The sequence below is a fragment of the Colias croceus genome, chromosome 18 (assembly GCF_905220415.1).
Source record: "Colias croceus chromosome 18, ilColCroc2.1".
Lineage (NCBI taxonomy): Eukaryota > Metazoa > Arthropoda > Insecta > Lepidoptera > Pieridae > Colias > Colias croceus.
In genome coordinates, this window is record NC_059554.1 from 8,099,912 (window position 1) to 8,113,899 (window position 13,988).

The window sequence follows — 13,988 nt, forward strand, 5'->3', positions numbered from 1 at the left end:
TTCAAGTTATACATCCTTCCTCTATGAAGCTTCAGCGCTAAGCGAAATAGAAGAATGACAGATCACCTGTCACCATTCACAGTCTGTCGGATGAATGAATATTTATGGAACATAGAGCAAATACCACGCCCTAAAAGTCAATATAAAAATTCTACCCCATAGAAATATATAATATACTTCGTAATAGTAACTATATTACCGTGTTTTACCCCCTAGAAGCATGTGATAGCACAGAGCAAGTAATATAATACCTAGTAGTCCGACTGAGTACCTACTATGAGTTCGAACATAACATTTTGTTTAATATAGGTATGCTTTTTGGTTGGTAGTTTATTCGTTTGTTCGGAACTATCTACTCTACGATACAAAATATGGTAAGTAGGAATGTATATTAAACTGTTTATAAATTGACTCTAACAGTGTATATAATCTGTACTTTTCACAGCTGTGAGCTGTCAGCTGATACTTTATGCTGTCATTGTCAATGTCGTAATGTAAACACTGTAGGTAATCGGATACGGAGTCTTCCTTAATTTTTTAATTACTTTTGATTTATTAATTTACAATATTTATTTTTGATTATGAGATTTTATTATAGTTAATAATTTTAAATATGTGCACAATACCGCCAGCACCACCTCCCCCTCCTCCTAGTACACTTAATCTAAGAACGAATTCTCCTCCTAAAACTTTAGATAACTCTTTCCTTGAGAAGTTTCCCGACGTATGCGAATGGGCTACATCCGATTACCAGCTTTGGGACGCATGTTGGAAGAACAATATTTGCCTTCATCAACCCCCTTTTCAATATTCTTACAAGCATTATGACTCCATAATGCAAGTGGGCCCTACTTGTGGCTTGGTGGCACTTTCTATGATATTAAAAGGCAAAGTAACATCAGATGAACTGTTGAATATTACAAAGGCTGAAGGTTACAGTAACAATGGTGAGATGTTCAGTTGTCAAGATATGGCCAAGTTGGCAGAGAAAGCTGTTTGTATGGCAGAATTAAATGATGCCAGAGTAGAAGTAAAAAAAGGTGGTCTTCATAGCAATGAAACTATAGGTGAATTATTAAAGGGAGCTACACTGCTAGTTGCGTATCCTTTTCAAATATAGCTTAAAGAACTAAAATTCTAAACAAAAAAAAGTCTTTGCTGGATTTTTTTAAAAAGAAAAAAAAAATGCATATAGAGTTATAGCTTGCAGATAAAAATAATGATAATTTGTCAATAAGAATAAAATTTTGTTTTGATTGATAAATAATTTCACCTTAATTTTTATATTAGTGATCAACGCACCTGCAGAATCCCCTGTAGATGAATATGGGCGGTGGACTCGTTTACAATCAGGCGCTCCACAAGCCCGTTTGCCCACTCTAATATTAAAAAAAAAAATCTTAATGTACAAATATGTCCAAAATAATTCCTTAATATCAATTCAGTTATGACGCAGACTGCAACCACTCACCATGTCTGCGGAATGGTCACACTGCTCACTGGGCCCTTGTATGTGGAGTCATCATTGTCGACGACCCTAAAGACGATTATGTCTCCAATCCTAACAACACTTTTATATTGGCGAGACATGGAAAATCAAAATTCCTTGCCGCATGGCCGTTAGAACAATTAGATAGAAGTAACAAAAATTTACAGGAGTTTTCTCCAAAGAAACAGGACGATGGTTTGCTTTATATTTTACCAGAAGGGGGGATGGGAGGGGAGAGAGGACTAAGAGATCAATTTTTAATGTTTACAGGTTTGTAACAATTAATAAGAAATACTATATATTGTTCAATTATACAGTTGTTGTTTTTGTTTTAAGATTATTAATTAGAATAGGTGAATAAATTATTTATATATTGTTGATATTCTTTTATTTACTTTTTATATTTCATTCCCACATGTATTAAAAGAAACTTTCAAGTAAATAATACAACCTTTAATTTTAATGCAAAATGTTTATTTGTACAATAAATACAAATCATACTTGCGAATTATGATAAAATAAATCTCATGACTTCACTTAAAACATTACAATCATATTGAATTTATTAAACTGAGTCATTTCATATAAAAATTAATTAAACGGGGGAAAAGATTTGCACCATTCAAACAATATAGAACTCCATTATAAATAACTTAAAAATATAATAGAGAAACATAAAATATCTTTTGTACTAAATAAATCAACTTAAACTTCATAACTACGGTTACAGTTCTGCTAATAATGCCGCAAAACAATTTGTGATGAATAATTGTGTTACATAAAGATTACAAATGTTTTAATGAATATTGACTTATATTAGAATGATAAAACTTGCATATTGGCGTACTACATTGCCAAATTAAGAAATGTAGGTATAATCGCAACGGTCAGTATTAATGAGATCATTATAACGAAATATTAATTATTGATGTAGGTATATAGAGGTTGGTGCTAGCTTATGGCATAAACAATGTTAAGCTCAATGCTTGCGGACAAGAAGTGAGAAAACCAATTGTATTACAATGTTGTATTAATTATACTTTAAATAGGTACTTAGGAATTTATTTTTTTAAACTTAATAACTGTCATAAAAACCATAGACAACTTCCTTTTTGGAGGGAAAGTTCATTCGAATTAAGAAAACTCGCGTAAAAATCGAACACATGCCATAAATTACCACCAGCCGCTGTACTAACGATACATGGGAGTTAATTACAGTAAAGATCGCTAGGCTAGGCCTCTAGACATAATGATCACTTGAGCTTCTTACCATTGCAACGCCATTAGTGGCCATTTACAAAAAACCCCAATCCGTACAGCCTTTTATATCTAGATGCGCTCAGTTGTGTAAGAATATGTCGAGATTATAATCCTTGCAGGATAAATCAATAATGGTACTTAATGATGAAAAAATACCTGCCACAAGTTATGGTTTTACAGAATCATAGACAAACTCGTAACAATATAACTATTCTTAATTCTTATCCATTGTAAGAAATTGTTGTTAGAGTATGCTGTTAAACCCAACGTTAAAAATAAGGATAATATGCAAATTCATTTAATGACACAATAGTATTTTACAAAATTATCCTTGTTCTCAAGTATAAATAAGTGATATCACTAGGACAAAAGGATGAACAACCGTGATGTTAAAAGAAAATTATATTTTGAAACTACTCCAAGAACATCATTGTTCTCTGAATATTAAGGAGTTTTTTTTTAAAGAAACAAAAAAGTATTTTCGATTTAAAATATTACGTTACGGAAGAAAATCATAACTTTTTAGATGTCTGCTGTAATATATTAGAATCAAATAGGAAAACTACCCAATATATCTTATACACAACTGAGCCCACAGACTACAACTAACCACATAAATATATCAAATGTAATATACAATACATGCATTTAAACTTCTATTCTAACATTGATATTATATAATTTCATTAAAATTTCCCACATCATGCTTATAAAACAAACCTTATCTAGATTAAACTGATATTTGTGCTTTATATCACCATTAACACAATGGTTTAATTTCAGATAAGAAACATTGAATACACTCAATCAATTTTTGCCATAAAAAGTTGTTTTATGTTTTAGCTTCAATTTATACCAATTCATTCCTTTCAATAAATATTAATATTGAATCTTGAGATCTTCACAGATAAAAAAATATTGCCGATCATGTAGATAATAAATAGATAGGTAGGTATTTCTTTGCAAAAATTCATCAAGAGCATCCATTTATAATCAAGCCAATTGTGAGTAAAAAATGATCTCTATCAAGAGAATAATAATAAACTCAATCAAGAAATATGTTAGGACTAGACCACGTTAAGCACGAGTTAAAAAATATGATTTAAACTGACGGATATTAATTTTGTGCTATGAGAGATTTTTTAAATGTGTTTGGCATTTTTTGTTGTCATCTAAACCGATACATAAAAATCGAGGCTGTAGGTACTGAATTAAAACTATATTTATATGTATATTTCAGTCAAGAACGTGGTTTGTCCTATTTCGGATTGCATCGATCGGAGAACACAATTTAATCAAATTTGGCACAACGGATACGTGCATGTACAAAAGGAAGAGCACCACGGATTCGTAACCGTGAAAAATAAATCGTTCCTGCATTAACGTAGCATCAAGCTTACGGCGTATACAGAATACACTAACATTATACATCGTGTACACCCACCCTTACGCTCACACAGCCACATAATAATAATACACATAGATTCACTAACGACTTCAATAAGTTTAATTATTGAGAACATTTACTCTATGATATCATGGAACATTCCTATAAACAAGGACATCTAAACGCTACAAAAATTAAGAAAGACACGCAGCAATAGAAAACTATTTTTCTAAGCTGGCTCGGAGTTAATTTCGTTATGAAATTACAATTTGGTTATCGATTTAATACTGACATTCAGTCATTGTAGGATATTAGGAAATTCATATTTCGAACTTATTCAATTATTTATAGTCTATGATACCATTAAAAAAAGAAATCGATGAAAGCCTTCGCTTTCGAGTTCGCTTTACTTAAAAAAATATGCTGCATTGACAAATTGCGACCATCGTCTGCCTACATAAAAAAAACAAATCACAGATTAAAAATAAATCGTGCTCCAATCAGCACGAACCTATTGTGATATGTGCCGACTTTACTCGAAATTCGGTTTCACCTACACACCGATATAACTTACATACATGGAAATGTCACGAACCATTATTCATTTATTATTGAGTACACAGAATAACTAACTACATCTACATGACTATGATGTATTGAGCTTCTATTATGCAACTTGAAATACATCGTAACACCAATTCTATAAAATCGTAAAATTACACTCTATTTTGTCGTTAAACTGGAAAAATTTCTTAAATATTCTTAAAATTTAAACGCTCAGCTGATTTTTTTATTTAATAATAACGCATGCATAATTATTATTGTTTTTTCGATCGCACCATGTTTTGTCGCACGCAACATGACAAAAGCCTTACACTAACAGTCATTACGAAATATTTTAAACGGCTTAGCTGTTAATAATTTACTCGAACTAATGTACAATATCGATTGACAATATAAAATTTCTAACAATTTTGCCACCGAAAATGTCTACGGATATTCAAATTACACAACAAAAGCTTTTAATGGCAGCTCGATAAATTAAGTAACGCATCTACATAGAGCCTCTTACATCCATTTTGGTTTCTAGAACCGTCTTTATCTAACATTTATATATTTTTTTTTTAATCTGTCGCAAGAAAAGTAGCGATTTTCTTGGATTTGATGGTAATAGTTGGGAAGATATTTATATCTTGTATTACTGATCAGTCTCTGAAAAATTTTATTTGTTTGTGTTTATTTCCTTATTAGATCCGAAGCGTACAGAGTCTAAAAATGGAAAATCTATCGACCGATTTCCAAATTCTGCCACTCTGTTAATTTTGCAGGGCATTAAATAGTATTAAAATTTTTGCATAATATATTAAAATTCAGCGCGTACAAATATCAAATGCGACTGATTTACTATGTCGTTACTTTGTGCGATTGCAGCTTTGATTTTGCATACTTCATGAACATAAGCATACAGACCATCCTTTAACTCATAATCAAACGAACTTTCAGTTCCAAGCCAGTTGTTCATCTTTCGAGATAGATTTCCATAAACAATATTCTCAGATATGAAATATTAAAGTCAACCAAGACCCCATCTATTTTTCACATCATTCCTTACATGGTACCATCAAAGCTGCAAACACCAAATCAGGCTACATAAAAAAGCTAGGTCAGTCGTCAGCGCGGTTTAGCTCTAGATTTCTTCTCTAGAAATCTTACTCCAGATCTAGGTCTACAACTAGGTCTCAATTCATAAATACCTATATCTATAGATAGCTATCTATCTATAGGTATATGCCTAGTTATTGACCTAGACCAAGGTTTAGCTCCAAATCCAGGTTTTGCTCTAGATCTCGATCTATATTTCGATCTAGATCTAGGACTCAGAGGATGCTAGCGGCGCCCCGCACGTAGCTACGGGGAACGTTTTGACGTGCGTCTGCCATTGCGTAGACAGTTGGAAGAACTTCACTCCCGTCCATTCTGTGCCGTCGATGTATACTGTAATATGATTTAATATGTTATTACTTGGTACACACTTGATTTAAAAAAAAAAGATTTTGTCATTTATTTTAAGCCTATCACGAAATCAAAACTTTATCAGGTAAAATAGCTAACTCAGCACATTCGATTTCTCTATTATAAAATGACTTTTACTTCTCTTTAGAAAAACTATATTAATAACTTGAATTAAAAACATGTTCGTAACCTCTCGAAATTCTCGAAACTATTTTTTCTAGACTACTATCAGTGAATTGCCTACGCAACCGATAGAAAAGGTACATTAAACACATATTTCTCTACAAAAAAAAAACTTTTTTGAAACAAAGATAGTATTAAAAAAACCCAATATTAATAAACAAAAATAGTAGTATTCACAATTCAGTAAATTATTAGTATGAGTTACCTTTAAGCGGCGTATGCGACCCTTTAGCAGAGCAGATCAGCCTCGCAACGCCCTCTACACTATGCGCGCGACCCGCTTCACTTTCCCCGCTCTTCTCCTTTTTCTTTCCCAAGCGCATTACTGGGGACAAAATATATTTATTACCAGATAGCAATACCTTCAATTTTTATTATTCATATTGTGTAGATTGACCGCCTCTTTGGTACAGTGGTTGACGCGTGAGCGTAGAACCGAGGAGACCTAGGTTTGATTCCCAGTGGAGACGAAGAAAAAAAAATGTATCGGTCTGGTAGGACACAGAAGGCTGATCACCTTCTTGTCTCTAAAGAAATTCGATCAATGAAACAGATGTATGCATCTGCCCCTTCCCTCACTAGCGGACATGGGACTTTACATATTGTGTAGAATATGAAGATCAATCTAGTCTTGCTATCTAGTGAGTACAGACCCTTAAATTGTAATTCTAAGAAAATATGAAAGTTTGTTGAAATGTATGAATGTTTCATCTACGTTTTTTATTATGTCAAGACCACAACCACAGGACGGATTTTGCTGATACATCATACATGGCAATAACGAAGCTTATGCTGATTTTTTCCCCAAGGTTTCACAGTGTAACAATTCAGAAATACAGGTGAAGCGTATATAAAATTTGTAATTAATGTTAACAAATAACAACATACTCTTCTGCTTCTTCTCCTTGGTCAGGTACGTGATGGCGAGGTGGTGGTTATGTCTCGTCACTAACAACGCTCTGAACGCAGCCTTCACCGTCACTTTACCCCCACCACCCGTCCCACCCTCGCAGCCCTCGGCACTCTTGCCGCCGCTTGCACCGCCCACCTGGGAATTAATATAAGAAATAAATAATTTTATAGTAAGACGTAACTTTTGATTTAATATTTTAGTGGATGAATAGTTGTCATTATAGTTGTAACTATTTCCTGTCAGAACATGCTTAGCTGTCGAATACTATAAAATGCCGCGTTCCTTTGACTCGTGGCGCATTCGTACGAATCGTGCCTCGGGGCTCGGACGTTGTTTATACGACGTTCGACCCAACTACCTTCACTTTGCTAATAGTCGTTGACTTGCTGCGATTTGTTATCAACTACCTACATCCATTAGGTAGCTGTGTAGAATCGCAGTACATTCTTACTAATATCGAACCCAGCCACGCGTGTTATTTCTTATAGTATAGTAATTATAACTGATATAAGAGGGTATTTTCTATTAATGAACATATGCTTTATAATTTGCTTTTATTCGGAAGTTTATCTCAGATCAATTAACTGTTAAATTTATTATAATATTTAGAATGATACAGAATTAATTAAATTCTTATTATTTATGCTGCTAACTCACTGGGTAATCATAGAACCACAAGTTATACACAGTTATACAGCGCGTGCAGTGGTGCGTTGCGAGCATTCTACTATCGACCCGAGCAGACGCCGTTAGTGTGTGCTATTCTGTATTTCGCATTTTTTGTGTCCGTACTTCGCAGTGATTAGTGCAACAAAATACAATGCAAGCTTTGCGCAGAATTGTTTTGTCGTCAGTCAATTTCACTCCAAATCCAAACCGTAGTAGCGTGTCCACACAACACAAACATAGTTTGCTGCTGTGTACCCTGTGCTGTGGACCTGTGTAGTATGTGTGTGTCACATAGAAATCTAAATTTTGTGTTAAACGTGATAATAAGAACGGTCGACTGTGTCATTCATTGTTATATAGATTACTATAGTGACATTCGTATTACTTGTAAATATTCTTTAATTTTAAGGAAAGACGGCATTATTTCTAAAAAAAAATAATTACCGATGAAATGTTATTCCTTTATTAGTATATGCAGGATGAATTTCCGCAATGGGAAATGATGAAACACACTGTGTTTACACACGCACGTCTCGCGAGCACCTGAATAGCGACGAACGCACTGGTGGCTTGGAAGTCACCTGAGTGGCGACAAGGTCACGCGTGCTTACGACTTCTAGTGTCCTGTTATTTAGATTTCTATAGTGTGTCAGTATGTTTGTGTTTTAGCATTTGGTCTGTGTGTGTGTACTCACCAGCCAGTAGTCGAGCTGCAGCTCGAGCGGGTCGAGCGCGGGCGGCAGCGGGTCGGGCGCGGGCGTGGCGGGCGGGGAGGGCCGCGCGGGGGGCGAACCCTCCTCGCCCTCTAGTGATGTGCCGCACGCTTCCGCCCACCCTACGCGTACTTCCTGCGAACACAAAATTAATTCAAAATAAACAACAAAAAATTGTCAATATGTAATACTTTATTGAACGAACGTAATTTTCAAAAATTAAAAAAATTGTAACGATACATTTTTTTTACATATCAGAGTAAAAAATATCTGTCAGGAATAATATGTATAATTGAAATTGTAAAAAGTAACACGTTAGGAAATTTTGATGAAAAGTAGATAATTCAGAATTAAAAATACGTAAAACAAAATTGGCCACGCCTCTGACGTTCCGCGCGGCCTGTCCGGTGCGGGCGCATCGATTATAATAACCACATTGTACATGACAAATTCACCTGTATCTCCAATATCATAGAATAGTGACAAAAGTACATTCTTTTATACAGCGCATTTACAGTTCAATTCTGAATAATATAATTAACAAATAAGTATAACTTACGGCGATGAAAGGAACGAATGTCTGACTAGAATCCTCATCACCGGACTTGTCTCGGTACGCGACCATCGCCTCACCAATCGGAATGTTGTTCACCGGGCCGATGCTGTTCAAATACCTGACAAATATATAAAATCAATTAATAAACTGGCACTAGAACATTTATTTGTTATATCACTTTCATTTATTTTTTATTTTTTTTATTATGTAAAACATGTCTAATGTAGATATTTCACACTATATAATATGATTTTGCAGCCTGTTTATACATATACACACAACTAATATAATATTTGATAATTCATTGGTTAATAAAAAAATGTTTTTTCTTTCATCTATCTACTCGTAAATGAATATTGCACTTTTGATTATACACACATGAGTAACTCATTGTTACAATGCAAGTGAAATTGAATTTCGACCTTAAACCATACCCAATAGAGTCGAATTTCAACCACCAACTCCCCTAAATTACCTAGCAATCCTCGAAGACATCTCGGTGATGTCAGCCATGCTCGCGTCTACAGCACGCTCGCACAGCGCCGTCCAAGATTCGCTCGCGAACAGCGCCGCGTACGTTGGGTCGTTGGCGGCTAAGTAGCGGGATACTGTGCATTGACCTGTAATAATAATTATGTTAAACTATGATCTATCTATATGACATAAAATAAGTTTAATATTCAGAAACAGGGGAAATTTTATGCTTAATAAGAACACACTAATTTATCACATTGATCTTCTACAAGAAGGGAATTATTTATACTGTCCGGTCCAAGTATTCAAGTATAAATTCAAGCTTTCTCAAATACATATTTATTACATGGACTTGTTAATAAGTATCGGGAATAATTAATAATGGCCGATCTAAGTGATAAATTAATCACTTTGCCCTTCGCTCTTGGGCCTTATTTATAATGGTCGGTCCTTATTAATAAAGCCCAGTTGCCCGTTGCCCGTATCATACACACACACGTACACTCACCGTCGGGTAAAATTTTGTAGCTAAGCAGTGACGTTTCGTCTGCACACGCACATGGGTTTATGCTACATCCACACACACGCACACTCACCCACAGGTATGATGTAGCAGCGCCGTGGCAACGTGTCTTATGGCATTAAATTGCACACACAAACACACACGGACGATATGTTTGTATGCACACACGCACTCACCCACGGGTATGATGTAGTAGCGCAGCGGTGGCGCGTCGTGCGGGCGGCGCGCGGCCAGCTCGGCGTGCGCGCGCAGCCCGCCCGCCGCCGCAGCCTCGCCGCCGCACACGCACATGCGTAACGCACGACGACTGCCCCTGCACACATGATAATTATTATTAAGCTTACAAAAATTTAATAACATTTGCGTATGAACAATTTAATAACATAAAAAAAAACTAAGACTTAGATAACTTAGTACAATAACAAACATAAAAACAAAAATGTACATGTAAAACCTCACTATTACTAGAAAACAACGGTCTTACCGCAAAACAATTTAAACACAGTCTATCTTAAAAACAGGGATCTGTCACTTTAATAGTTGTCTATGTGAAATACGACAAAACTAGAATAAAGCAAACCCGCGCTTAAAGTTAAGCCGTCTAAAGTTTTTTTTGTGGTAAGACAGCAAGAGTTTTAATATAGAAGTTTCAACCCAACACAACATCATTCACATCTACATTCTCCCCATTCCAAACAATTCAGGAACTATTATAGCTACTAACTGCTTAGCGGCCCGCGCAAGTACGGCCTGCAGCAGCGGGCGCGCGTCCGGCACGACGCCGGGCGGCGCGACGGCGGCGGGCACGGCCAGCGCCTGCAGCGCGCGGGCCAGCGCACCCGGCGCCACCGCCACGCACTCCGGCACCGGGCCCTCCTCGCCCAGCACGCGGCTCACTTGCTCCGCCATTGTGCGCCGCGGCTGTTGATACGATATATACATGATGATAAGAGGATATAGAACTCAAAAGTTTAAGGAAAATTTAATGTAAGAGTGATCTTTGAGAGAATTCTTAAAAATGTTAATTCGTAACCGTTACACCCACCCACTACAAGAACGAAATGCGTAGTAAAAACTCTCAATTAACGACTTGGCATTAAAAATTTTTGTCTAATAAAGTATGTATGTAATAAGTACAAAATAATATAACATTGACCATTTTTTGTCGCTTAGAAACCACGTCGTTCCATAAATTCCATTAACAATCAATACTTAAATATAAAAAGTATAAATCATTTAATCGTGTAATTTATTGAGGCATATAAGTTACAAAGTCATCATTCATCCATCTCTATTCGAACACGATGATCACTAACACTACACTAACCTCCAACGTAGTTGGACTCAATGCGGGCAGATCGTGCGCAGACAGCGGCCGCTCTCCTCCAATCACTAGCGAGTTCTTCTTCCTAGCGCCAGACGCTGGGGTCAAGTTGCCGCCGCTTGTCGCACTACGGAATAGCCGTGAGCGTTTGTCCTCCTGTAAGATAAAGTTTCATTTAAATACAAATTTTAAAAGGATACATCGACTGAGGTCTTTTTGCGTAAAAAAATACTTCAATGCCAGAATACAATAATTATCCAGAGCTATTTTTAGAGCTAGATAAGTGTCATCAGTAATTAATGTTTTCTTGACTTAGGGCCTTTCCTGCTACCAAGTTAAAATAGAGCAATTATTGTCCATATTCCTCTAGTTGTATTGCTACAAACCTTAGTCTCATTAGGAGGCGAGCTGGACACCGACGCACCAGACACCGGAGCGTCGAGGGTAGCGTCACCGTCACTGTTCCCCTCACTGCCTCTCTCATCCCCGGCTGAACTACGTACAGCTTCCGATTCTATATCGTAAGATACAATCAATACTTATCCCTATTTGAGTCTTAATTTTCCATAGCTACACTTTCAAAATTGTTTCTTTTCAAAATGTTGATGCTATTATGGTCCATGTTCTTAGGCCTTAAGGATGGAATTGGCATAACTTTTATTTGTACATCGATTATGTATAATAATTTTGAAAGTGCATCAAATAGACATAAGACAGGAAAGATTAGAAAGAACTGCTGAGCAATAGGAGGAATGGAAAATAAGAGAACTCCACTTTAATAATAATGAAATCCAGGTAATTAGTTAGGGAGTCAATGTCTTCAATTGGCAATACAGTGCACATATCATGTATCTGTTAGATAAAAAATTTTGAGGATTCATGAGTAATCATAACCTTTAGATAAGTGTGATAAGACAGTTAAACATATATTTATAGAATAATTCACAGTGCATGAATGAAAGCGAAATAAAAGAAAAGACAATAACACAAGAAGCTTGCAATGAATAGTGCTGTAGATTATTCTAAAATATTCTTATAAAATTTGTCATACAAAAATTGTATAAAAATATTTTTGTCAGTTATTATTACTGTGTTATATGTGCGATCATGTGCTATGTTAGTTTATTTGCTATTCTTAAATTCTACACGACAAAACATGATGAGAAACTCAAAATATGAAACGGGTGTGAAGTATCCTTGTAACTTTAGTTTTTTTTAGCTCAGCTCAGATTTAAAATTCAAATCTTTAAATTTCATTATTCTTTGGTTAAAAATACACGGACAAATAAAAAAATAACCTTTTTCACCATTCTCGATAGTAGAATAGCATAGATCAAAATAGGTCTTTGAATGAAAATTTACTTTTATAGCATTCTAGAGCTTTAAATTCTTCTATTCTGTAAAAAATTCTCATTGGTCTTTTAAATTAAGAAGAATTTGTATATACCCCGAGCGTCTACCAACCACAACACTCCCCTTAATTAAAATTTAATTTTCTATTAAATCCAACATAGCACACGACCGCACACTCGCTCGCTATATACCTGTGAACGAGACCGTCGTGTGTCGGCCGCGCGGACGCAGCTCGGCCGCGGACGCGACGCTCGCGTGCCGCGTCACTGCGCATGCGGTATGCTTACGTGGGGCGAGTGGCGGGCGTGCGTGCGCGAGAGTGTAGTGCGCAATTTGAGTTTTTTTTTTTTTTTTTGTAGGCGATTAAGCAAGTGTGTAGAATGTAGATGTATTCCCAATGCATGAATAAAAATTACCTATTTCGTAAGTAACATGGTTGATACTTGATGAATTGTTCAATGAAAGTAAAAGAAACAATTGTTAAAAAAGATTGTTGTGTAAAATTTTCTGACATTTTGTGTTTTATGTTGTGATTTTGAGAAGCAAAATTCCAAAATCGATAATTTACGAATGATAAATGATATCTTAATAGTTATGTCTTCAAATTGGACTTATGGCTTGATTAAATCAGCCTAATCGCCTTAAAACTATAAAATAATAAAACAAACTGCGCACATCATACCACATCGCACACGCACATTGATGAAGTGTCAGTAAGTGTGGACACACAATGTTTGATTAATAATGTTTCCATTGTTTTTAGTTCATGAATGTGCACCGCCGCGCCACTGTCACCCACACATGCACTAATCTATGCACACAGCTTTACATATACAAAACACAAAATTATGCAATGAAAAACGATACATCTACCTACACTCACCGGCACGGAAACTTGGCCACTATCAATTTTTGCGAAAAATTACATTATTTCTTTTCTGTTACAAAAATTTATAAAAATGTAATTAAAACTAGTACACGTAATGTTTTTCGAAACTTTTAATAAAAAATTAATGATAATAGGACGTTCAACCTCAAAAATATGAACTAAACAAAAAAGTACACTTTTTGTGGAAAATTCAACAGGTTTTTTAAAAATTCACAAAAATTTGAAAAAATGGTTTACATAAA

The 13,988-nt window shown here is 35.4% G+C and overlaps 2 protein-coding genes across 2 annotated transcripts in view; one reads left to right on the forward strand and one right to left on the reverse strand.

The window, feature by feature from the left end:
• Nucleotides 1–474: 474 nt before the first annotated feature.
• LOC123699788 (UPF0692 protein CG33108) lies at nt 475–1,841 on the forward strand. Its single transcript, XM_045646818.1, has 2 exons — nt 475–1,101; nt 1,446–1,841. The coding sequence occupies exons 1-2, from the start codon at nt 614–616 to the stop codon at nt 1,765–1,767; spliced, it is 810 nt and encodes a 269-aa protein (XP_045502774.1). The 5' UTR covers nt 475–613; the 3' UTR covers nt 1,768–1,841.
• A 3,837-nt stretch (nt 1,842–5,678) lies between these two features.
• Nucleotides 5,679–13,988, reverse strand: part of LOC123699791 (phosphofurin acidic cluster sorting protein 1) — a 98,651-nt gene continuing 90,341 nt past the window's right edge. The window contains exons 9-19 of the mRNA XM_045646821.1: nt 13,049–13,123; nt 11,891–12,018; nt 11,508–11,660; nt 10,905–11,101; nt 10,357–10,493; nt 9,659–9,803; nt 9,187–9,301; nt 8,610–8,762; nt 7,221–7,380; nt 6,538–6,657; nt 5,679–6,131 (exon numbers count right to left, since the gene is read on the reverse strand). Of these exons, the coding sequence (XP_045502777.1) occupies nt 6,007–6,131; nt 6,538–6,657; nt 7,221–7,380; nt 8,610–8,762; nt 9,187–9,301; nt 9,659–9,803; nt 10,357–10,493; nt 10,905–11,101; nt 11,508–11,660; nt 11,891–12,018; nt 13,049–13,123 (1,508 nt within the window). The 3' untranslated portion in view covers nt 5,679–6,006. The remainder of the gene's footprint in view (nt 6,132–6,537; nt 6,658–7,220; nt 7,381–8,609; nt 8,763–9,186; nt 9,302–9,658; nt 9,804–10,356; nt 10,494–10,904; nt 11,102–11,507; nt 11,661–11,890; nt 12,019–13,048; nt 13,124–13,988) is intronic.

What these genes read in the sequence shown, in the direction of transcription:
- LOC123699788 (XM_045646818.1), top strand. Translation starts at nt 614, where the DNA reads ATGTGCACAATACCGCCAGCACCACCTCCCCCTCCTCCTAGTACACTT. An exon ending in GGAGCTACACTGCTAGTTGC is followed by an intron (nt 1,102 to 1,445) that starts GTATCCTTTTCA and finishes ATATCAATTCAG; the next exon opens with TTATGACGCAGACTGCAACC.